The following is a 24,299-nucleotide window of genomic DNA, read 5'->3' on the forward strand; positions in this document are numbered from 1 at the left end:
AGTCAGCTCACCACAAAAAGGGCACTGGATGAGGCGCAGTGCTGCAGCAAACACCAAGCTAATGTAGAGGAAGTGCAGGTTTCCCACAATTCACTCAACAGGCAAGCTGGCTTTATTATTTTTCCACTGTATATACAAGTAATCTAGGTCTTCTGTACATTCCATTAATAGGAAATTCTTTAAATTATTAACATAATAAATAAAATTTACTCAGCTGTGCAAGTCAGAGCACAAAATTAATTGCACCACTACCAAAGTAGATAGCTCATCAAAGCACATATTTCAAGTTAAAAGCAAGATGCCAGGACTGAAAGGCATGATTGAGGCACTTGCAGTTTAAAATACCTGTGGTTTATCTCACTCCTTTACCACACAAAGCTGTGAACGAGAAACAGGGTGTTATCCCCTATCCTATACCTTTTCCCTAAAGTAGGATTTCTGTAGAAAAATATCCTTTGATCATTAAGCAACATAATTCATAAATTATTCTGCTCCTTTTTTGAGTACTCAAACATCCTCTGCCATTCATGCTGACTAATGCAATGTAGCAGATGGGGAACTAGGAAAGCATTTTGAAGAAAGCTCCACAGAACACCTTTAAAAGATGTTCTCCGAGAGATGGAGTCACTGCAGCTGCACACAGAACTGACAAAAAGCCCTTAAGACTCAGGGCTGCAGCATCGATTTCAAAGAAGATTCATCCTGAGCAGCCTCCCAGTTCAACAGCAGTGTGAAATCGCACTGGCACATCACACACACACCAACCCGCATAAATGTGCGGTGCTTGGTGTGCTGAAGGAAAATGGAGGGAATGCTGGAATCATAACATAAGGGACCCTACTATTCGACTCAGTGGCTGGGTGCTTAAAAATGGAATGTGTTTTAAGCTAGACCATAATATATACAATCAAATGCAGTGATGGAGAACTAAGAGCCTGTATTTCAAAAGTGCGCTTAGCGTATGGTAGTCTCTTCCACACAGCAAGAAAGGCAGCTGCTTTATATCCAGAATGTGAGAAAGTTTGGCCAGTTTGGGACAGTTCAAGAACACCTCTGCAGAACAGTCAGTAGTCCCAGCTGATATCATCTTTCTGTAGTGAAGTCTGTATGGTCTGCATGTCTCTCAACAACTGAAGATTCTTGCGACTCTTCTCTCCAGGTTTCACTTTGATGGGACCAGCATTCTTTCCTTTTGTGGTTACTGTAGTTGTTACTTTAACCTCACTAACAGGGAACCTGCTGTCTTTCATTGGTTTAGCAGAAGTCTTTTTGGACTTGCATTCTCTCTTAAGTCTCTCTAGCTGAAAGAGAAGCCCAAAAAAACTATTAAGGAGTGACCTTGTTTCATTTTATATTCGGCAATTCTTCCAAACAGCTGAAATATCCCACCACTTATTTCACCCAGCTAAGCAAATGGATGCTTCCAAGTCACCCTGAATAATAAATATTTTCCTAACAAAGCATTGTTATATTTACACCTACGGTTAGCTTATAGTCTGAACTACTAGGTTATCTCTTTAAAAACTGACAAGTTCATTATGGGGAAATATCTCTATCAGGAATGTAAAAGTTACAGATGAGAAAAGTTGACTTGTCACTGTTACCAACTAGTGATCAAAAAAAAAAAAAGGTAGAAAAAGTTTTTCTACATACATACTAGTGATTTTAATAGCTATTCACTGTCAGAGATGTAGCTTTATAAAGAATACCAGCACCCTGCTGGAGTGAAGAGGCAGTATCCACACACAGCACTGTAAATAAGACTCCATACTCCCCAGCAAAGATTGAGCTGGCACAAGGCTGAGTGGGGAACTGGGCAGTCTGAGGTGCAGACACATTCATATGCCCAAACTGCAACACAGGTGGCTTCTATAGCTCCCCTCTCTTCAGGCAGAGGTGCTTCCTCCTCCCATTTTACAGCTTGCAGCAGTTTTCCTAAATCCTGGCTCCTAAACTTTTGCCAATAGCATATGCAGCATCATGACTACTGGGAACTACAGCACATCTGCTTCTCTGCAGCAGTTCCTCTGAAGATAAGAGATCAAAAGTGAGTAATGCAAACATTTCATATGTCCATTCTGGACGTCAGCAGCAGAGCTCTCAGCGCATATTTTATGTATCAGTTATGTCAGGTAAGGGCAAGTCTCTGTTCATATGAACTGAACCAGATTAAACACATGGGGTTAAGCTCTTTGAAAGGAATTCACTAAAATTGATGAAGATGAAAGAAAACAGAAAATACGTTTTATAGTTTTGAACAAACAAGCTACACTATTCAAAACATTTTGAAAGTTATAAAATAAGCAAAACAGGCATTTGGGGTCTTTTAAAATGCAAATCAAAACATAAATAGGTCATTTACTCAAAGTAAAGGAAAACTGTTAAACGATGTTCAAGAGACAAGAGGTGTAAAATGCAATGCGAGAACATACATGAAAGCTCTGCCCAGGAAAGGATGAAGAGTGGGCACAAGGGTGACAGAAAGGATATTTCTGCAAAAATACTGGGACAGAAGGATGGAAGTATGCAGACTAACTTTGGGACGTCAAAGCTAGAGCTATGCAATACTACTCCAAAGTAGTTATTTCTGCTTTATTCAACTGCTGCTAGATTAGTATTTAACACTAAAAAAGCCACTTAAGTCAGCAACTCTACATGAGAATGAACACAGTCAAAAGAAACTCACCTGCAACCGATGCCTCTGAACTTTGCTGATCTGGTCTGCCTTTGCTTCCATCTTTCCCACCAGTGCCTCAAGTTCCCTCTCCAGATCTTCCTTGACTGCAGTGGTGGGGGCTTCCTGGATGAGCTTTGACAGCTGCTGGTGATCACTAGCATAGAATTCAGACAGAACAAGGCTTACATTAAGCTCCCTTGGCTTCTACTGTTTGCACTCCCAGTTCAGAAATAACATTTTTAGGAAACCAGAGCATCAACAGCCAGATATGACCGACACACCGTAACAAACCAGTAAGAACAGTTTTGCTGGTTTGTAGCACATCCTGGTGGCAGGCTGCTCCAATGTTAAGTCTTAATAACATAAGTAGTTTCCAACTTCAAATCACACATTCAAAGTGACCAAATAACCCTTTGAGAGCATGATCTCAGCACTCATTCAGTTTTGTGTATCTGTACCTACTGCAGTCGTCCAGTACAGTATCAATTATGGTCTGTTCACCAGGACAAGCAAAACGCCTAGTAAAGCTGTCCTTTAATGGAGTATCTGTCCACATCCTGGTTTTGGCTAGGACAGAGTCAATTTTCTCTGTAGTAGCTGGTACAGTGCTGTGCTTTGGATTTGATATGAAAATAATGTTGGTAACACCCTGACGTTTTCGTTATTGCTGAGCAGTGCCATGGGCTTTTCAGCATCTCCTGCTCTGCCAGTGAGGAGGTAGACAAGAAGCTGGGGAGGGGGGATAGCCGGGACAGCCGATCCATATTGGCCAAAGGGATTCCATACCACAGAACATCATCCTCAATATGTAAGCTGGGGGGAGCTGGCTAGGAGGGGCCCATTGCTGCTGGGGACAGGCTGGGCATCAATCAAAAGGTGGTGAGCAATTGTACTGTGCACTGCATAGTTTTTCTCCTTGGGTTTTATTCTTCTCTTCCTTTTTGATAACTATTATCATTACATTTTACTTCATTTCAATTATTAAACTGCCCTTATTTATACCAATGGGTTTTACCTTTTCCCAGTTTTCCTCCCCATCCCACCACAGTGGAATGAGCAAGCAGCTGCATGGTACTTAGCTACTGGCTGGGATTAAACTTCGACACTCCTTTTTGGCACCCAGTGTGGGGCACAAGAGGTTGAGGTAATGACAGATCTGACCAGAGTGTGTGAAAACAGATTTTTTTTTTTTTATAGACATTCATTGTATTGGCTTGATAGTGGCTGGTCACAATGCTGATTTATAGTACGATGGAACCCCTGCCGTGAAATTCCTCGCAAGGGGCGGGGTGGTGTGTCCTCAGCACCGCCGTCCCTCCGCACTGCGGGAGCCTCCTACTGGGGAATTTTTGTAATTACACCTTTCACCTTTGCTCCTTGGAGAGCCAACCTGCGGAGGAGATATCCTCCCACGCCTTCCGCTTCTTCTCCAGGATAATTACAACAGTGCTTGAGAACTCTAAATATCCTTAAGATGTTAAAACCAGCACAGTCTTACTGCTAGGAAGCAGCATGGTGCTGAATGTGGTTCAGATCAGGGGAGGGTGTGTCTCTGGGAGCAGTGAGCTGAGTGGGACTGAGTTGCTGTTTAAACCCCACAAACAGTAAGCTTCCTTTTGCACAAAAGACAGTATATGGAGAATACACACCATAGGGAACCCTGACTTTTAGTTGTGGGACCATAAGGAGGACATGAGGAAGTGGCATGGAATAACTATCTCAATCATAGAGGCAGGGAAAAAACAAACAGCAACTTTCCTGAAGAATCCCCATTTGTGTTTAAGTCTCCAGTGGCCAGTTCCCCAGACAGAGTGGCAGGGCTGATCTTATTCCTGATCCTGTGAAAAGGAATTCTAATTTGTTTTTACAGAAATGGAGAATCCTAGGACCGATATTAGAGAAGCCTTGTCTCCAGCCAGTGCAGGAGAGGGACAAACGGCTTTACTGGACTGTGTGGATCAGATGGCCTGGCACATCAGCCCCATGGGAGTACTAGTAGACCCTGGTCCACAGTGCATCTAATGCCATCAAGCTGTACAGGGGCAGAACCCATTTGTATTTCTGGAGTGACAGGGGGATCCCAACAGCTGACAGTCTTGGAGGCTGAAATCAGCCAGAGTGATTGGCAAAAGCACCCCAGTGCAACTGGCCCAGAGGCTCTGTGCACCCTTGGAACAGACCGTCTCAGAAGGGGGCATTTTAAGGACCCAAAAGGCTACTGGTGGGCTTTCAGTATAGCTGCCTTGGAGACAAAGGAAATGAAGCAGCTCTCTACCCTGCCCGGTCTCTCAGGAGTACCCTTCTGTTGAGGAAGGTCAAAGAACAACAGGTAATAGAATGATTTGGGTTGGAAGGGACCTTAAAAGATCACCTAGTTCCAAACCCCCTACCACAGGCAGAGACACTTTCCACTAGACTAAGTTGCTCAGAGCCCCATTAAGCCTGACCTTGAATATTTCCAGGAATGGGGCACCCACATCTTCTCTGGACAACCTGTTCTAGTGCCTCATCATCCTCACAGTAAAGAATTTCTTCCTAATATCTAACCTAAACCTGCTCTCTTTCAGTTTGAAGCCATTACACCCTCATCATTGTAAAAAGTCCCTCTCTAGCTCTCTTATAGCCTCCTTTGAGCACTAAAAGGCCACAATGAGGTCTCCCTGGAGCCTTCTTTTCTCCAAGCTGAACAACCCCAGCTCTTTCAGTCTGTCTTCACAGGAGAGGTGCTCCAGCTCTCTGATCATCTTTGTAGTCTCCTCTGGACCTACTCAAACAGAGTGCCAGAGCTGGACACAGCACTCCAGGTGAGGTCTCACCAGTGCAGGGTAGAGGGGCAAAATTCACTCCCTCAACCTGCTGGCCATGCTGCTTTTGATGTAGCCCAGGATAGGGTTAGCTTTCTGGGCTGCAAATGCACACTGCCAGCTCATGTCCACCCTCTCATCCACCACAACCTCCAAGTGACTTCAGCATGCAGCTATCCATACACTACCTTTTCCTGCCCCGAAAGACTTCTGACAGATGAGTCCAAAGTCATGGACTAAATGAACTTGATAGACTAGTACAGGAATGGTCCGCAGACTGTGGGGATGATATGTGTGTGTGCACGCATCAAAAGACTGAAAAGGTGATGGTGGTTAACTTGGATGTATTGGAGAGTGTGTAGCTTGGGCAGGACATAAATGATACAGTATAAGGGTGTATAGTGCCCATCCCAACAGGGTGGAGGGGATGGGGGTGTGGGGAGGGGAGAGTAAGTGGCTGTGTGGTACTTAGCTGCTGTCTGGGTTTAAACCACAATAATCCACTACATCAGGGCTGCTGCCACACTTCACTGACTCTTCTGAATTCAATATTGCTGCATATAAACACAGGCATGGTGTCCAGATTGTTTAGCAGAATCTCTCTCTAACTGCAAGAAGAAATGACAGCCTCTGTAGCCAGCAGAACAAAGATTTCCTAAACTAACACCTTTCTCCAGCAAAATATAAAACATATTCATAATCTGCAGTGGAGAATATATCAAACTCACAAACTCATCTGTCCAAATTCATCTTGTAAAGTCAGCAACACTTCTGAGAGCTCTTCCTGAGATGAAGACGATTCCATTGGCAGGGATGGCCTTCTGCTTTTGCTGGCAGGACAAGCAGTGCTGATGGGTTTTGCCAGTGGAGTATCATTTACCACATGTCTGTTACACAAAGCTTTTGTATGTTGTTTCATCAGGTGTAGCACGTGTTGCACATTGGCAGCAACTGAATGACTGGGACTGGTAGACTGGAAGGAAAAGTGAAAGAGACTTCTTTTAAATGGCACTGATAATGATAATTGATAACAGCGAAGAATATTGAAAAACAGTAACACTTTTGTTTTACTGCCAAGAATGTATTTTTTGTTTGAATTAACATTTGTTTGAATTAATAAGCACTAACAAGGACAGCTTGTCAAGCAGCATAATGCAGACCTGTTTTTGGAAATGCCAGCTCAGCAAGTTATCAATATCCAACAAGTATTTTGAAGACTAACTGAACAAAAGCATCAAAGAAAATTAAATTATGTGACCACTGGGTGTCAGGAGTGCACCAATCAAAGTCACTTAAGGAGCTGCAGCTACTGAGCATTAAGCTTATCAGCTCACCTTCCCAGCCACAAAGGGTACATCACCCAGACACAGTCTGTAATGGGGCTGCACAGTGGAACGGCTTCCAATAGGGCATTTCTGGAAAGGAAGAAGAGAAATATTTAGCAAAGATTAGACTACAGCAAACCCATTTTCCCTTTACTATGTAATAAAGGAAGAAACCTGCTTCTTGATCACATGCACACATCCTTACTTAAGTCCTCAGTAACTGCCTTTCTCTTCTCCCCATCTTACCTTCTCTGTCTGCTTAGCTTTTTTCCTGGGTTGTTTTGCTTTTGGAGAAAGCAATGGTGATGCTGCTTGAATCAGTAGTCTGTTGGTTTCCAGGCCTGTCTGAAGCTTTAATTGAGGGAATAAGAGGAGTTACTGAAATTATATTAATAAATAATCAGAGAGAGAATAAGCAGAGAATTGCAAATCAAGAGTTTTTAAAATACAGGCTCTCTGAAAGCAAGGGCTGTAAATTTTTAGGATACCTTTTCTTTCCAAGGTCCATTTAAACATTAAATACTTCCTCTGGTAGCACTACTCATCAGTAATCCTAGTAAATTAGAGAATTAGCCTTACTGCATTAGCCCCACACAGGCAAGTGCCAAAACATCGGCTGTGCTTTATACTTGACAAAGTAGTAGGGAAATCCAAGCCACCCAACCCTGCTCAATTGATCCCATGGCATATAGTTAACAGGCAACTACTTCTGTTTTATTGACAGAACTCCAAACAAACACAATAAACACCCAACCACCAAACCATCTTTTGAAAGAGTTAAGTTTAGAACTCTCTGTTGACAGTGAATCCTTTATGCTTTGCTGTTGGCTTGATTAACAGCATGTTGCCAACACATGGCATGGCTTTACAAATCATGTCATAACCAATCTCATCTAGAAGCATTCACAGCACAGTTTTCCATGATGAATTTGAGATACCCCTTTCCCCATCACAGCAAACTCATGGCAAAGGTTAGAGCCTAACACATTACCTCCATAATTCTTCAGCAAACAATAAGCATTTAACAAACACTGCACATCCAGGTTAGGAGAAGACCAGCATCCTTATGGGCTCATAACCAAGAGTGCATCATCTCTTTTTTGCCTTCTTCTATTTTAATTACAATTATGAACAGGGAGCACACTTGTTGACCTTGATCTACTTAGAGATCCTCATGCACGCTCAATTCTTAATTAGTCTGAATTTTTACTCCTCTTTTCCAACTAACTTATTTAGTGGAGAAATCAAAGCTTCAGTGCACAGGTGCTGTTAGAAAAAGCTCAGAGAACTTCAGAACATTTGGTACCCCAAACAGGAGGAAAAAGAAATAAGGGAAAAAAAAAAGACTAAACCCAGGATTTCATTATTCTTTGATGCACATGGGAAGCACTTTCAGTAAGCTTAGCTGAAAATCTGATAAAAAGGAAGAGCTAATTACAGTGCATAGCAGTGCAAAAGAAATTTCCTGTTGGTTACCTCAGCTGCTTTTTCCTGAACAAGCTTCCTTGCATGTTCTTCCTCCCAAAGCTTCTGTTCCAGCTCTTTCATTTTTTTCTAGTCAAAGTTGAATAAAAATAATAGCATTACTAATGAAACCATTTTTTCATCTTGAAGTCTACAATACTAAGAGCTTGAGCAAAACTATGAGTTCAGCTTATGACTTAGAGGTAAGTGAAACAAAGGTAATTTAGCATTAGAACAATTGCTGATGCTTTGTCTGTATAGGCATAAATACAGCAGTCAAAAATCTTATGCTTAAAACTTGATTTTTCTATTGTTACTTCCATAATTGATATCTGAATTTAAGTCACAGCTGACAGCAATACACAAAGCTATCTTCCTCTCCAGCTGTAAAAACACTCTAGAAAGTAAGTTGCTTTGTGTACATTATCCTCCAAGATTCTGCACTACAAAAGAGCTAACAAAGACATATCATGTGTCATCCTAAGGCGAGAGAAGACATGCTTCACTTAGATCACTAATGGTATTTTTGCTAAAATCTGTAACTTACAGTCTTACAAGAAAAGAATTTTTGAACATCTAGCCACCATCCTAATAAAGAAGAGGGAGGAAAGTTTGTATGATGCCTTTAAACAAAACTGAAGTAATTTCATGTTTTCATTGCAAAAGCATGTAAGAACTCTTCTGAAACCCCTTTTCAAAGAAAAGGTTTAAGGGCAAAACCACACATTTCTTTGTAAACCCTCCAACAAGATGAAAACCTTGTTTAAATTTCAGGATACACTGAAATTCCCAATGTGAAAGTTATCAAATAGCTGACTTTATACAGTAGAGAGAAAAAATAATCCTGAGCTCCAGTACACAAAACAACTTCCCCTCTCTCCCCACAAAGACTGATAACTCAAAGCCACTAATGAAACTTAAGGCAGAAAAGCATGAAATACAGAGCAACAGCTGTATTTGTACACTTCTGTTTATAAATGCACTACACTGAACAATAATTTCAGTTCTTCTTAAGCATTAACTGCAAGAATAATGTAACAAGCTGTTATACAAAGGTGTTAAAAGGCAAAAGCCTGGACAAACGTTCAGGACAAAGGCACTATATAAAGGAATCAACTTTTCCTGTTGAATACAAGAACCCTCCTGATGATTGTTTTTTCCATTCAAAACAGATGTACTCCAGGTAATCTGTTTTCTGACCTTGTGCCCACTTACTGGCATAGCTCTTGATTTCCTCGTGTTCAGTCTATAAGGATCTTTTATTAACCTGTGAAGTCTTGACAGAATTTTCAGTATGAAAAATATTCTGTTTAAAGTGAAGATCGTCATGAAGCTGGGCCAAGGCTTTTATTCTGAAATGAATAAGTATTCCCTCAGCTAGCTGTCCAGCTGCACAGCAAGTGTATATCTTACTGTATCATCCGTGATAGACCCTATTAGAAATTATATACTCAAGTTAGATTCCTAAAATAATTTTGTTTTCTTGTTTATAGAAGAAGTATTGCACAGATCACTCAACTATCTTCAATAAAGAGAGGCCACAGAGGCAAGCAAACAGACCCTCCCTGCTAGTACTGCCCATCATCTAAGATGGCACTACAAAGCAAGCTGGCTGCCTAAACAGTCTGCTTGATCACCAGTAGCCACTGCAAAGAATTTAAATGAAAAACATAGAAACAAAGTATTTCAATTTCTCTTAGAAAACGGGCAAAAATAGATATTAAGTCTCATGCAATCACCTCACTCAGAGAATCACAGAATCATAGGATGGTTTGGTTTTAAAGGGATCCTTAAAGGTCACTTAAGCCCAAGCCCCCTGCCATGGGCAGGAACACCTTCCACTAGACCATGTTTCTCAGAGCCCTGTCCAACCTGATTTTGAATATTTCCAGGAATGGGGGCATCTACAACCTCTCTGGACAACCTGTTCCAGCATTTTGCCACCCTCATTGTAAAACATTTCTTCCTTGTATTTAGTCTAAGTCTATCCTCTTCCAGTTTAAAACTATTGCCCCTTGTCCTACTGCTACAGGCCCTGCTAAAACATCTGTCCCCATTTTTCTCATAAGCCCCTTTAAGAACTTTAAGTACTGAAAGGCCACAACAAGATCTCCCTGCAGCCTTCTTTTCTCCAGGCTAAACAACCCCAACCCTCTCAGCCTGTCTTCATAGGAGAGATGTTCCAGCCCTCTGACCATTTTTGAGGCCTCCTCTGGACCTGATCCAAGAGGTCCATGTTTTTCCTGTTCTGGGGACCCCATAGCTGGATGCAGCACTCCAGGCAGAGTCTCACAAGGGCATAGTAGAGGGGGGACAATCACCTCCCTTGGCCTGTTGGCACACTGCTCCTGATGCAGCCCAGGATATGGTGGGCATTCTGGGCTGTGAGTGCACACTGTTGGCTCATGTCCAGTTTTTTATGCACAAGAGCCCACAAGTCCTTCTTGTCAGGGCTGTTCTCAATCCTTTTACTCTCCAGCCTGGGGGGAAGTTGCCCTGACCCACAAGTAGCACCTTGCACTTGGCCTCATTGACCCTCATGAGGTTCCTGTGGGCAGGCTTCCTGAGCTTGTCCAGGACCCTCTGGATGGCATTCCATCCCTCAAAAAACTTCAACCAAAGACAGAAAGTTATGAGACCTCACAGACAAAGAACACCTAAATGTCATAAAATTGGCTGCTGGGATAAGCATCCAAATTAGTTCCACCAGAGAGGAAATGTCTCCAGACTAAAGACAGCTTTTACCTCTGTGCTTCGCTGCCTTGCAAATTAGCATCTGCTGGGCAGCTGAGCAGTCAGTGTCACCCAGCTGAAACAGGGAAGCTGCTGCTTCTCACCACCTGGCAATGAGAGGGCAGAGGAAAAGCTAGAGGTGTGGGTAGTGTACAGCCACAACAGGATGTGAAGTTTCATCACTTCTGTTTGCAGAAATGGTGGGGGTTTATTAAGTTTCATTGTTAGCATTAAAATCAATTACTGTGAACCACAGTTGTTCAAAAAGCATCATCCACACATACATTCAAATTCTGGTCACTTGTCTACATACAAGACCAAAGCCCAAACTGCATTTTTAGGAAACAACCCTGTCCTTACTCCATTCTCAGACAGAGATATGTTCAGATCTTTTCAGCCAGCTATCCAGAGACTGCACTGCAGGACTACAGTTGCAATAAACATGCCTCGAAAGCATTTCTAGGGTAAGTACTCCTATTACAGGTACTTCACAGAAACAGGAATCTCAGCTTTTCCTTTTCCACAGGCAATATTAACATTAGCAAATTGCTTGAAGATAATACACTTATAGGGCCAGATAGTGGCTCTGCAGAGATGAAATGCTCTCAGTAAGACCAACCCACAACTTGTGCTCTGGCAGTGCCTGAAATCCGAGGCAGTTAAATCAGTGCTTGCTCATGAGCAGTCACCTCACCACTTTCCATCCATTTCAATGCACCATGTATGAAACAGTCTTTATTTCTTGCTTCAAATTCAACTTGAAAACAGTCCTGTGGTCCCATGGTCATAACTACAGATCAAAGATGAAACAGATGCAACTGTTCTGATCAGGGAGTACAGTCACTCCTTCAGGACTATAAGGTAACACCTAGCACACAGATGCTCACATAGGAACATATCCCATAACCAGAGACGCAGACAGACCTGTGAACCAGAAAATGGCTCATCATCACAAGGAAAATGACCTTTAGTCATAGCTAGATCCATATCTTTTTCAGTTCCCAGAATTGCTTCAAAATTGTGTGAACACCTGATTCCACTAAAACAGATTTAACTGCAACAGCTGCTAATTCATAAAGATAAAGAAGCAAAGACATCTAGCTAAATCCAGAAAAAAAAACAAATAAGGCTGAAATAATTTTCACTAGCCGCACACAAAAAGGCAAACAACCCAGCCTTACTAAACTTCAGTTGCTACCAGACAAAAACTTGGTAAAAGCCCTTCAGAGGGAATTCTAGTTGCTGAACCAGTTATTACAACTTTGACCCTGGAGGAAACTACTGCTTCTTTCACTGAACAAGACCCAGAAGACACATTTCTTTGCACAAGTGTTTGGCCAAAGTCAACAATGGAGACACTTGTACTCCACAACTGCAGCTCACCACAATGGGGTGTCAGGATCTTAAACAGCTTATTACAGCTGCCTTGGCTCAGGGACTTCCAAGAATAGTTGTGATGTCTAAAGGTCCTGCAGCAAACCAAGTAGCTAAAGATTTACTACCAAACATCTCCTTACATACTCCTGGAGATATACCATCTACTTCAGCACCTGGTAAATGCTGGTATGCAGGGTGGCAAACCTGTGATTTTGACAGGACCCGGACCTACCATCCTCAATACCACCATCTAATCACGTACTATCTGGTCCTTTTGGGGGAGCAGGGAAGAAACTTGCAGGTGGAAGCCTCTCCCTGGTTAAGTTCTCTGTAGTTTCCAGGCTTGGGAGACCTGTGGTCTCTACAGCAGCAGAAAGAGGTAAGTGCACGGGACCTCAAAAGCCAAAAGCACAGTTTGCGTGGCAAAGTTTTGGTAGTGAGGAGCTACAGGGGTGGCTTCTGTGAGGAGCTGCTGGAAGCCTTTCCTCTGTCTGAAACCAAGACAGACCCACCACTGGCCAAAGGCTGAGCCCAACAGCAGGGGGCAGCACCTCTAGAATAAAAGAGGTAAGAAGCAGAAGAAAACCTGCTGGGGAGCAGCAGCCAGAAGAGAGGACAGAGGATATGTGAAAGCAACGGCCCTGCAGACCCCAAAGTCAATGAATGAGACAGAGGAGATACTCCAGGTGCCAAAGCAGAGATTCTACTGCAGCCCATGGTGAGATTTGGTTTTATTTCTCATTATAAAATTACAAAAATTATAAAAATTCAAGAGTCAACCCACCACAACAGCATATGACCAAACAGAATCATGTTGAACTCGTAAAAGCTACTGATTCAAAAGGAGTCCTGAAATGGCAGCCTGGTTCAAACCCACTGACAGCCATCCCGTGCTAGAGGCCCTGCAATGTCACACTCCAGAAACCTGCACGCAAAGTAACTAGCAATAATTGTGTTTCTTAAGAAAGAGGGCTAAAAGAAAAAAAAAAAACAAAACACACACACCAAATTCACACAAATCAAGTTAAATCTGGGTCATAACAGAAAGTAACTGCAAATCATTCAGTAGCAAGGCAACTCAGAAGTTGAGATCTTAGGAATGCCTGCAAAGTTACGTGCCTAGGCACCAACTAAGCACAAAAGAGGAACAGGAACAGATACTGTTAAGGCTTAACAAAACACCAACTCTTGCAGTATACAGTGACCCAGAGCCCATCTAGCCATGTAGACTTTCAGCAATAACTTTAAATTTTTACAACACTTCAGCTTTAAAAAGAACTTTAGTCACTGTCTTTCTCTACAGCACAAAGTTTTGCTCAGCTCTTTAATTGACATATAGCTATCAAGTGCTGATTACAACAAACAAGACAAATCTGATATAGTATCCAACACAAATGACAGACCTCTGCTATGGACTGCATCGTAGTAAGTCTCCTATACTCTTTTTCCAGCATATCCAGCTTTTCCAATTTAGACTGAACATGTGACTGATTAAGAAGCCGATCTCTCTCCAATGAACCCTTGAAGGGAGAATTGAAAAGGAAAACAATTTATAAGTACAATAATATAAGACCATCTATAGTAAGCCTTGTGTCTGGAGCACAAAGGAGGCCCATAAACAGTGCAAAGGAACTTCTACTTCCTCTGTGCAATTTTAGATGGTGCTACAATCAGGGAGAAAACTCCACTACTGCCCCACCAATGCTGGGGAACTGCATACTCAACCACAGTCTGATGAGAGAAGATTCTGCAGTCTCTCCTTCCTCCAAACCAAGGTTTGGTAAAAAAACAAAACCAAATTCATTATGCAGCTACTAGAGATAGCTTTCTTATATTTTTTTTTTTCCTTTAGCAAATATTTAACAGACAGAAGTAGAACAGCCATAGAGACCAATGAACAGAGAATTCTAGGTGATCCATACACTTATAAAATTCAAGTTCATTTTAGATATAGGCCAAATCCTAGTCACTCATGGTGGGAAACAAATTTTACTGCTATTTCTACATAATGAGTATTTCACCACTAGGTTATCAAAAGCAGTGCTAGCAAAGAATACCCCCAAAGATCTGAAGAGTGTGAACACAAAAGGGAGTTTTTTTCCAGTGGTACATGGGTATAACACTGAGGGATAAGTATGAGCTATGGCAGTAAGCCAATCATACAGAAGCAAACAATTCTTATTAATACCAGAGCCTGATACTGCCTTAGAAACAGGTGCACAAAGAAAATACCAGGGTAATGAGAAGACTAGGACATGTAAGTAGGGAAACTATCCACAACTTTATAAGTATATAAAGGCCAGCTGAAATAGACATCCACACTTCAAAGTATGAATATTACAGAAACTATGAAAAATCATGACATAGTTAATGATTATGATTTAGCTCTGAGATAATTTTGAGAACACACCTGTTTCTCCAAGAGATGAGACTTCTCATTTTCTGCATGCTGGATCATTTTTCTCATGTAGTCCAGCTGTTTCTCTAGAAGACTGCACCGAGACTCTGCAGCTGCCAGCTGAGAAGCCAGTTCTGAAGATAACAGAAGGCAGAAAACTGAAATCATGTACTGTTTGGTTCTGGGATTTTTTTCTGTTTTCAAGACAGTTCCAAAACAAACAAGAAAAGGACCATCTCAACAAACTCACATATTATGCCTAATTAACTTCCGTATGCACATAAATCCTTAAAACAAAGTATGTTTTTAAATTATTTTTTATAACTCCACGTGTCATTGCAAATTAAGAGATGCTGAAAGTAAACTGAAATTACTTCACGTATCAATAGAAATAAGGTTTCATCCACATCAGTGTTCTGTAGTATCTATACAAAGTTTTGCAAACAACCTTGATTTTTCTTTGACACTTCAGTCTTGTCATGCTCTTTATGTTCCATTTGTTCACTCAGTACTTTTTTATAGTCTGCTGTTTCCCTGCTGAGGTGTTTTACATTCTCCTCCGCCTGAAACCTTTCCAACTCCAGCCGATGAATTTTTTCCTGGAGATTCTTCAGAGCAGAAAATATGGCTGTAATGAACAAGTACTCTTTGTTAGATATCATTAAATCGCCACTTCAAGGCAACATTGAACTTGAAATGTTTTTATAAAAGCATGTTATGTAACAAAGCCAGAATGTTCCTTACAAGCATCCAACACTCCTTCCAGGAGTTAAGACCTGCTTCCCTTTAAACCATAACTGATTCTAAAACTAGTCTCAAACAAATAGATGCCCTTGGTGCACACCTTTCACCTGATACGTTTAGGAAATATACAACTATATCCCAGAACAAGGCATGTAAATATTATGTTGGTTAAGTGCAAACAGTGCATGCCCTGACTCTTTATCGAAAGGAAAAAAAAGTTACAACTAGATAGTCAAAATAGTGGCAATTCTCTGTATAATTACTCATAGCCACAGAGTATAATAAAGGTTAGCTATCAGAAGGGCTATAGAAGTGTTTATTTATAAGTGGAATTCTTTTTTTAATTCTTCTGGTTTTGCTCGTGTTTCCCTCCTCTCCCCAAAAACATGCATCTCCTTTGTGCTGAACCACCTTCCCTTTCTGTTGCATTCCCAGCTTTAGCAATTACTAAACAAAGCCTTTATATATTTATCACCACAAAAAGAAAAGCAGATGTAATAGAATTCACATCACCTTGCAATTAGACCATCTGCTGGTAACCTGAGGCATTGCGTCTCTCAGCTGTATTGTTTCATTCTGTAAAGGGATCCATAACCATAAGTCCCTTCCCCTATATAGGTGTGCTAAAGTAAAACACAAGAACATCTGTACATACAGCTCATATAGCAGACTAATCTGCAAGGTAGCATTAGCCCACTCCTTTGTGCTTAAATCCACTCCAGAGAAAGAATATACCTTTTTTACAGAATGCATGAGCACTACAGAAGTTGGGATTGCATCAGATTACCAAAAATAAAAAAAAGGGGGGAAAAATATTTATCAGAACAAGTTTTCCGGAGTAAAAATTTATCAAATCTTGAAATGCAGAATAGCATGAGAGTATCACATCAGTAAGAACTACCTGCTTTAAGGTAACTGTTAAGTACATAAGTAGTGACAGCAGTCACAGTTAAGGGGAAGTTATTAATAATTTGGCCCTATTTGCTATATCAGTCACCAACTGCACCCTGTTCTCTCTTTATAATACTGTTCCTAGAATTCAGTTGAAATGGGCATAGCTGAAACTATAAACATATTTGTTACTATTATCCTTAAAAGCTAAATTGAAACCCCTGTATATTCACAACAATGACTAACAAAATACAGCAATAAAGCAACTCAAGCAATGAATAGATAAAGGTGAAACCCAAGAAGATGGCAAGTATCATTCAGCCATTTCTATTAGAGTATTAAAGCCAACTATGCACGCTGAGACACACACAGATACAACACAAAGAAATTAAAACCAGAATAAACAGAATTTACCATACTCAATTTCAGGATTTTTCAATATGATTTTTTTTAACATGGGAGGGTGGAAGGAGCAATAAGGACCCTCAATAACAATCAAATCAATTTTCCCATTTGAAGTTAATTACCATATTCTTACACTTACTAAAGTATACACTCCAGATCATTTCTGTATTTTTATAGGCTATGCAAAAAGAGAAATACATTGGATCATATCCAGGCTCGATTTGATTTTCAGTGTGTATTCATATTTACTTACACTTCAACATTTTTTGAAAATAAAAATATTTGTTAATTTTTAAAAAGGGATATAATTTATCCAATTGTCTTCCATCATCTGTACTTACTTTCCAGTTGGTAGATTCCCTGTTTGAAACTAAGTTGCCAAGTGGAAACTTAAGAGTCAAAGGTTTGTTGCTAATGCAACCTACACAATCTACAAAAATACATCTACATCAGTAATTCATAAGGAAGCTCTTTTCTGCACATCCACTTTTTCATCTGTTACAAGATTCTTTCAGTTTTCTGTCAACAGCACTCTCAGAACTGATGGCATTGAGAGTATATACTGGAATTTAAATAGCACTTCAAGAATTAAGATTTCACCTACTAGGTAACTAACATATAAGTCTCTAGTAATTCAGACGTGAACTGTGTTATTGGAACAGGGACTTAAGGGTATCATTCTGATTTTTTACTTAGTTTAAGTAATATTCGGATTCATCGTAAGTATTTCTCACTTTTTTCCCCTATAAGGAAAAAATACAAAGTTGTTCATAACTTTAAGCCTCCATGCCACTCCAGCCTCAAAGGAACATTATTGCAATGAACCCGAGCCAAACATCTTATCAAAGGATCAGTCCTGCTCCAGTCTCCCAACTCTTTATGCTGCCTCCTGTACCTACCCCCCACAAGGCAGCTTTGGAATACATCTCACTGCATGACAAGCCAATTCACTAAAATAACAGAAAACTAAACAAGAATGGTTTTTGTCCTGTCAGGTAAGACGTATCTGTTTATCTGGAGATAAACACCAGGACCAGAGTGGGAAAGGAGGGAGAAAAAATAGCCTAGAAACAAGAAAGAATAAATGGGAGAAAAATTGCCTCCCTTTTTGGTGTGCTGAGCTCTCAGTTCAGCATTGTGCTCCTCTCTGTATCCTCTAAATCTTCGCTGACATGATAAATACTTGACACACCCTTTGACCACGACAAGCCTTACGATTTCTGTCAGACCAAACCTCTTCCTTTGGTCCAAACCATTCTGAGGACTTAAGTCTCCTTATTTCTAACTCAGCTGTGAAATCGGGAGAGGAAAGATTAAAAGAGAGGAGGACTGAAGAAGGGGCAAAGAAAACACGTCAGTACAACTTCAGAAAGCACTCAGACACTTTTACAGTTCTCTACTACCAAAGAGCAGCATCTTTCTCCAGCTATAAGATGACCTTTCTCATCAGGTGTTCTTCAGAAAGAGAAGAGCAAAGGGCCTACAAAACAGGTGACCTGGACATCACTGGGAAGTGATAAAAGGATAAAAAGACTGCAACCTTTGTAGATGTGGAGGACATACATGTATTTATTTTACCACATGATTTGGAAACAGGAAGAAAACAACTTTGATGAACTATTACCTCTGCTATGACTTTCAGGATATGGAATTACTGGTTTCCATGGGGAGCGCTGCAAATCAGAATTAATAAATGGTTTGTAATTTGGATATTCTATAAATGAAGTTGCAGAGAGTCCATCTGTGACTGATGTAGAGTTATGAGCTTTGTGCAGATCATCCTGAAAATAAAAAAAAGATGTTATTCACATTTTTCCTTGTCACAATAACAAAAATAAAGAAAAGCAGAATTCTATCAGATGATGTGTGGAAGTACTACTGCAGGAGACTCTTATACCACAAAAGCTGTATTTCCTTTCTTAGGCTGTGTCATTTTTACATCCAACTCCCCCTCAATTAAAAACACTATCTAAAAGAAAAATGTCTCTCGTACGAGTTTCCGATTTCCACTTTTATTTTGCATTTACTGATACTGTCACTTACTGGGAGAAGGCAATACAGTAAGTTGGAAAACAACTGCCTTGTTAATTACTGCTTGTATTCACTGCACATGAGGTACTGCACTAAGGTGGCCAAAGCTGACAAGGCACACCCAGGACCACAGTTATACATCCCCTCATCCAACACAACAGCTCACTGACTGCAGATGGGGCACAGGACACTCTCACCTCACCCTCTCAACTGCAGAGTCCCAACCCCTCTCTTCCACTGGCTTCAATTCATCTTTTCTATCTTTCCATTAATATACTGAACCTCCCAAGACACATTCAGATGACTTTACGCGACACCTGGTTAGTGAAATCAGCTCAGGAAAAGCAGAGCAGATCACGGCCAGGAAGGTACTCCTGCCTCTAAGCAGCAATACGCCCTTTGATCAGCTTGAGACTGCTCTCAAAAACATGACCACAGAGACCACGGTCTTCCAAGCAGTCTACACCAACTCTCCAAACAACTGCTGTGTTTTGGATGTTGCAATGACCAGAGGGGACCCCCTGGATGTGAAGACTCTATGCAGACGGAATACCATTAAGCCATGTGCTTTCTAACGTGATTCTTCTAAGCAAATGGGACACAGCACTTGGATTACCATGTTTATGGGTTTGACTCAAACTGGCTACCTGGCCTAAGCTTTCTGATCTGTGTACATGAATTAAATGGAAGATGAATGCTTGTTTTTAATGTGCAAGAGTAATTCCTCTCCACTGTGCCCAACACTAAACATGTCAGTGGCAGAATCTGAAGGCAGCCTAGAAGAGAAGTGGGATGCAGGCAGATGTGAAGCTCCTACTGCTTTCCCCCTCCACTAGTATGTCAACTGAGGAACTACTGATCTTGGCAGGCTGATTTAAGCTTTTGCAAATACCAATCATTGGGAGCATATCATGACCTAAATTAAAATACAGAAAGTATTAAGTATCTCATAACAAATTAGACAACAGCCCAAAATGCACTATGAGGAGGAAAAATAATACAGGAAAAAAATATAAGAAAATTTGTAAGTTACTTAAAACCCATACACAGCTAATTTCCACTTATAAAGAAAGTGATTTGTCATGGACAAGAAATTAGGATCTTAAGAACTCCGAATGCATCAATTGGTGTTTCTAAGCACAGTTTTATGAATGTTTTGCAGTTTGTGTTTATAATATTTTCCTACGCAACATAATGACTTTTCTCAAAATAACCGCATTTGCACAAGAAGTTTTGCTACCACAGAAAATCAATTAAAACACTAATCCCTAATTAAGAATATCTTATTACAAATATTTTGAAGAAGTGTTGTATGCATGCAAATACACAGTGTTTTATGCTCAGCAGCCTCACTGGTCCAATCAGAACATGTGAATTTAAGACTGAAAGCTTGTTAGGTGCTAACATGAAGACCTAAATCTCACTCCTGCAAAAATACCATCAGTGTTACAGGAAATTGCACTGATGAACACAGAATACTGACCAAATGATGAATTAAAAATGAAAAGCAAAACACAGTACTTGCAGCAGGCAATAAAAGAACAGCAGCGACATAAGCCTCAACAACCCAAACAACAGTCACAATTGATTCAAATATCAATATACTGTCTGCTATGGATTCAAATCAAAGGTATCCCATGAAACAGTCAAAAGAAAAAGGGGAATCTGAAACCAAAGTAGGGCTGACAGCATCACAATCTTCCTAGATGTCTCTACCATCTTTTATGTCTTTATAGGTAAAGTCTTATTAAATACAACTACATAAAACCACCAAACTACATGAGTTCCTTTGTTTGTTTTTAATTGGCACAAGTAACATTTTCCTAGCCAACAGCAGACCAATTTGAAAGAAAAAGCTGGCATACTCAGAACACTTGAACACCAAGTCACACAAAGCAAAGAAAAAAGAGGCTTTTGACTAGTTGTATGTCTTCCAAAATCCACCTGGATGCAGGGAACAGGCACTAATTCGAATAGTGTAATAGTACAGATATCTGCTTGAAATAAATACTGAAAAAATTTTGCTGGAATATGATATATTGTACAGGCAATCATTCTTTACTTCAGTCTAAATAAGCATTTGCTACCAAATATATTTTCCTTATATATTTAAGCAAAAGACTATCTTATATTCAGTTTCACAAAAAGGGACTTTAAATAAGTCGACTGAATACTTTGGGAAAGTTTATGAAACAGCATCAAGGAATTTCCCCATCAGAAAGTTCAAACTCCAACATCACAGCAATTCTCTGCTCTTCTCTCTGGTTTTTCTCAAGTCATTAAAAATCCTCCAAGTCTGTTCCTGCTCTTGGAAAATCTCATGGGGGAGCATCATGCTCCAGTGCTCAGGAAGATCATGAAACATTAAAAAAAAAAACAACACATAATTCAGGAAACTCTATATAATTTGCTCTGAATCTCAGCTAGGCCACATTTGCTCACTACATCTCCTCTCCCTCTTTCAGGGTACTCCCTATAGTCTTTCCTTCCTTATGCCACGCTAAAGCCTCAGAATAGTAAATGAAGAGGCTTAACAGTCCCAGAAGGAGCCAAGTGCACCAGTATTACATAACAGTAGTGAGCTGAGCACATTTAATCTCCACAGGCCTGCAGACATAACCTTCCAAAATTCATTGCTTCTACGACTGCCTATCAACTGCCTACTCAAGCATGCAGAAGGGAACATTAAAAACACAGAGCAGCGATAGCTGAACACACCACCAGCACACAGCAACCTCCTCAAGCTCTCAAAGGTTGAACACAATAGGGAAAAAAAAAAAAGGACACAACCTCATATGGAAAGTTTTCCAAAAAGAATCAGCAATTTGGGACTGGGGGGGACACTTTTCAAAGCAAACAACTTGTATAGATAGTAAAAATGACCCACCATAATGTTGTTACTTTCCTGCCACAATAAAGAGATATAACACACCACAAAAAACTATGCAGAAGGCAGTGGTGTATCAATCTTTTCAGTAAGGAAAAAACCACCTGTTTTTCTTGTTATCTTACACAAATTTACTAGATCCATGGGCAGTAAAAATAACAATGCTTTATAAACAAACTGTAGAACTCAAGAGAGAAGGACACAACATCTTTCAGGCAATAACTGCAGCAAGGAAGCACGAAGGCACAAAGTCAGCACCACTGCCACTGGAAAAAGGGACTAAATTAGAGTGGCAATAGCAAGTTTTTCTGTGGGTGCTCAGAACCCAAAAAAAAAAAAATAAAGAGAAAAAGAGACTGATGCTTGGTAATGCCTTAAATGACACACTTGGCTAAAAAAAAAAAAAAAAAAAAGCAAATCCAGGAAAACTATGTAGGGATTTAGAAAAAAAAAAGAATAACAAGGTACCAAGTTTACTAAGCATAAAATATCTAAGAACCCCGTTATTAGAACTTTCAAAGTAGTCATTTTGGAGAGGCAATTTCAATTAACCGCCTGCCATCTTCCCTTAGTACTACATAACTAGGAAAGTGAAGAAGGAAGGACAGGCCCTATCACCCAGAGGCCAACTTAAGTGCTGTCTGTGCCTCCCTGACACAGACGGAGTCAGGAGCACTCTACATTTTAATAACATCTCTAGTTAAATGCAGACATAAAAAAGTTCACTTGGTTAAGCAATTACATCAAATGGGGGGGAAATGTTGGCACAACACAGCATTTTTTGTAAAGTGTCTGCTGTAGAGTGCCAGATGTATTAAAAGCAACTGTTTTCCAAGTTTGGAAAACATTAAATTTGTTTCTGCTTCTTTTTTTTCAACACATCCAAGAAGTCTGCAGTGGGCAAGTTTTTTTTCCCCAAAAGTTTTGTTTTGCTAACTAAATTAATTAAAAGGCCTACATTTACCTACTGAATACTAAAATTAGTCTTCTGACATCCTCCTCTAGGCATCCTAGAAAAAAATACCAGTCAGGAAGGAACACAGCAGCCCTCAAATTACTCTTGCTGGTACAGGTGTAACTGCAGGCTCCCAGCGCAGGAGAGGAGACACACAACAGAGAAACCCGAGACGGGAGCTCACCACGCAGGCAGTGAGACCCCCAAACTGTGAGTCCTCATAAGACAGCCTCACACGCCATCATGCTGCACCCTTTTCACCATCTCTGCTCCTCCAAAGCACGTATAAAGACACAGCTTCTCACAAATTTTGCCACTGCTCCTCTACACTCCGCATCTTCAGAGGGATACGGACGAAGAAATTCCGGTCCCCTGTGTGCAACCACCTGCACGTCACCTCCCAAGCTGCCAGGTGCTCCCACATGCGCCTGAGGGCACAGAACACACCAAAGCTGAGCCTCGGCTTCAGGTAACGTTTTCGACTTACAAAGAGAAACCACCAGAGGCTCAATCCAGCTCTCCCAGCTTTCTGCTGGGAAACCTGGGCTCGCTGTGCTCACCCGGCTGACCGAGGGCTGCACCACCACGGGTTTAACTGAGCCCCGCCTGGCCTTGGAACAGGAGTTTTCAAAGGCATGATCCCAAGCTATTACTAAGAATAAACCGAATTCAAAATTTTATTCCCATTCACTTACAGACAGCACCTCCAGACACTGGTACGGGGACAGCAAGAAGGCTGGTTTCAATAGCAGAGTATTTGTCTGTTTAGAAAACGTACGCGCATATACCATGCACACACATATACATACACATAGATAAATATACACATATATATACGTAAACATACACATATATACATATACATATATGTATATATACACACATACATATATAGTCTTTAACAGACAAGCCAGCTTCCACCGCCCTTACGGCTCCCGGCACGCCGCGGTTGGGCAAGCCGCCAGTCCCGCACGGCCCGGCTGCTCCCCCCAGAACCCCCAAGCGGCCCGTTCTGCCCCTCCCCGCGGGCCTCCCCCCGATCCAGTGCTCCCCCCGAGCTTCACCGTGCGCTGGTGGCCGTGCGCCGCCGCCGCCATGTCGGCCGTAAGTGAGCCCGCGCTAGCCCATGTCCCTTTAAGGCACGGCACCCGCGCGGCGCCTCGCTTGATTGACATCCCAGTCTGCCAATGAGAACGGAGAAGCAGGGGGTAAGCCCCGCCCCACCATCCGCTCAGAAATGAGTGATGTGTCAGTTGCCCAATAAGAAAAGAGCAAGGGCACTGTTCAGCCAATGGAAGAGTAGAAGCCGATGAGGGCGGTGCTACCCCCGCACTCAGTCTCTGGGGCAGGGGGGCGGCGCGTGGGCCCGCGCGGAGGGGGGCGGGCGGAAGAGGCCGGTCTTTGTCAGGGGAGCCCCCGCGGCCCGACCAATCAGAGCACGGGGCCGCGCCTCCGCCCGGCGCAGTGCGGGGCGCCCGCGGCGCGATTGGCGGCGGCGGGGCCGGCGGGGGCGGTGATTGGGCGGCGGCGTTCGAAGGCAGGTTTGGCGCGGGGCGGCGATTGGCTGCGCGGGCGCAGCGCGAGCCCGGGCCCGGGGCGGGCGGAGGG

The 24,299-nt window shown here is 41.6% G+C and overlaps 1 protein-coding gene across 2 annotated transcripts; it reads right to left on the minus strand.

The window, feature by feature from the left end:
* Positions 1 to 89: 89 nt before the first annotated feature.
* CEP57 (centrosomal protein 57) lies at positions 90 to 24,084 on the minus strand. Of its 2 annotated transcripts, XM_027735625.2 has the most exons (11): positions 23,756 to 24,084; positions 18,443 to 18,599; positions 15,227 to 15,406; positions 14,791 to 14,912; positions 13,784 to 13,900; positions 8,283 to 8,360; positions 7,053 to 7,157; positions 6,816 to 6,896; positions 6,210 to 6,454; positions 2,687 to 2,831; positions 90 to 1,301 (listed from the first exon to the last, which is right to left on the minus strand). In XM_027735625.2, exons 1-11 carry the CDS (start codon positions 23,864 to 23,866, stop codon positions 1,065 to 1,067), a joined length of 1,578 nt encoding a protein of 525 aa, XP_027591426.1. In that variant the 5' UTR covers positions 23,867 to 24,084; the 3' UTR covers positions 90 to 1,064. The 2 variants fall into 2 exon arrangements, with proteins under 2 accessions (XP_027591426.1, XP_027591427.1); XM_027735626.2 differs by lacking the exon at positions 13,784 to 13,900.
* Positions 24,085 to 24,299: the final 215 nt, after the last annotated feature.

The sequence above is a fragment of the Pipra filicauda genome, unplaced genomic scaffold (genome assembly GCF_003945595.2).
Source record: "Pipra filicauda isolate LSUMZ 115617 unplaced genomic scaffold, ASM394559v2 scaffold184_size3518187_pilon, whole genome shotgun sequence".
Taxonomy (NCBI): domain Eukaryota; kingdom Metazoa; phylum Chordata; class Aves; order Passeriformes; family Pipridae; genus Pipra; species Pipra filicauda.

Excerpts from the sequence above, each read along its gene's own strand:
- CEP57 (XM_027735625.2), bottom strand. The coding sequence starts at position 23,866 with ATGTCAATCAAGCGAGGCGCCGCGCGGGTGCCGTGCCTTAAAGGGACA. Across the intron at positions 15,407-18,442 it reads TCCTGAAAGTCATAGCAGAG|CCATATTTTCTGCTCTGAAG; the intron begins GTAATAGTTCAT and ends TGTTCATTACAG. Across the intron at positions 1,302-2,686 it reads TTCAGAGGCATCGGTTGCAG|CTAGAGAGACTTAAGAGAGA; the intron begins GTGAGTTTCTTT and ends CTTCTCTTTCAG.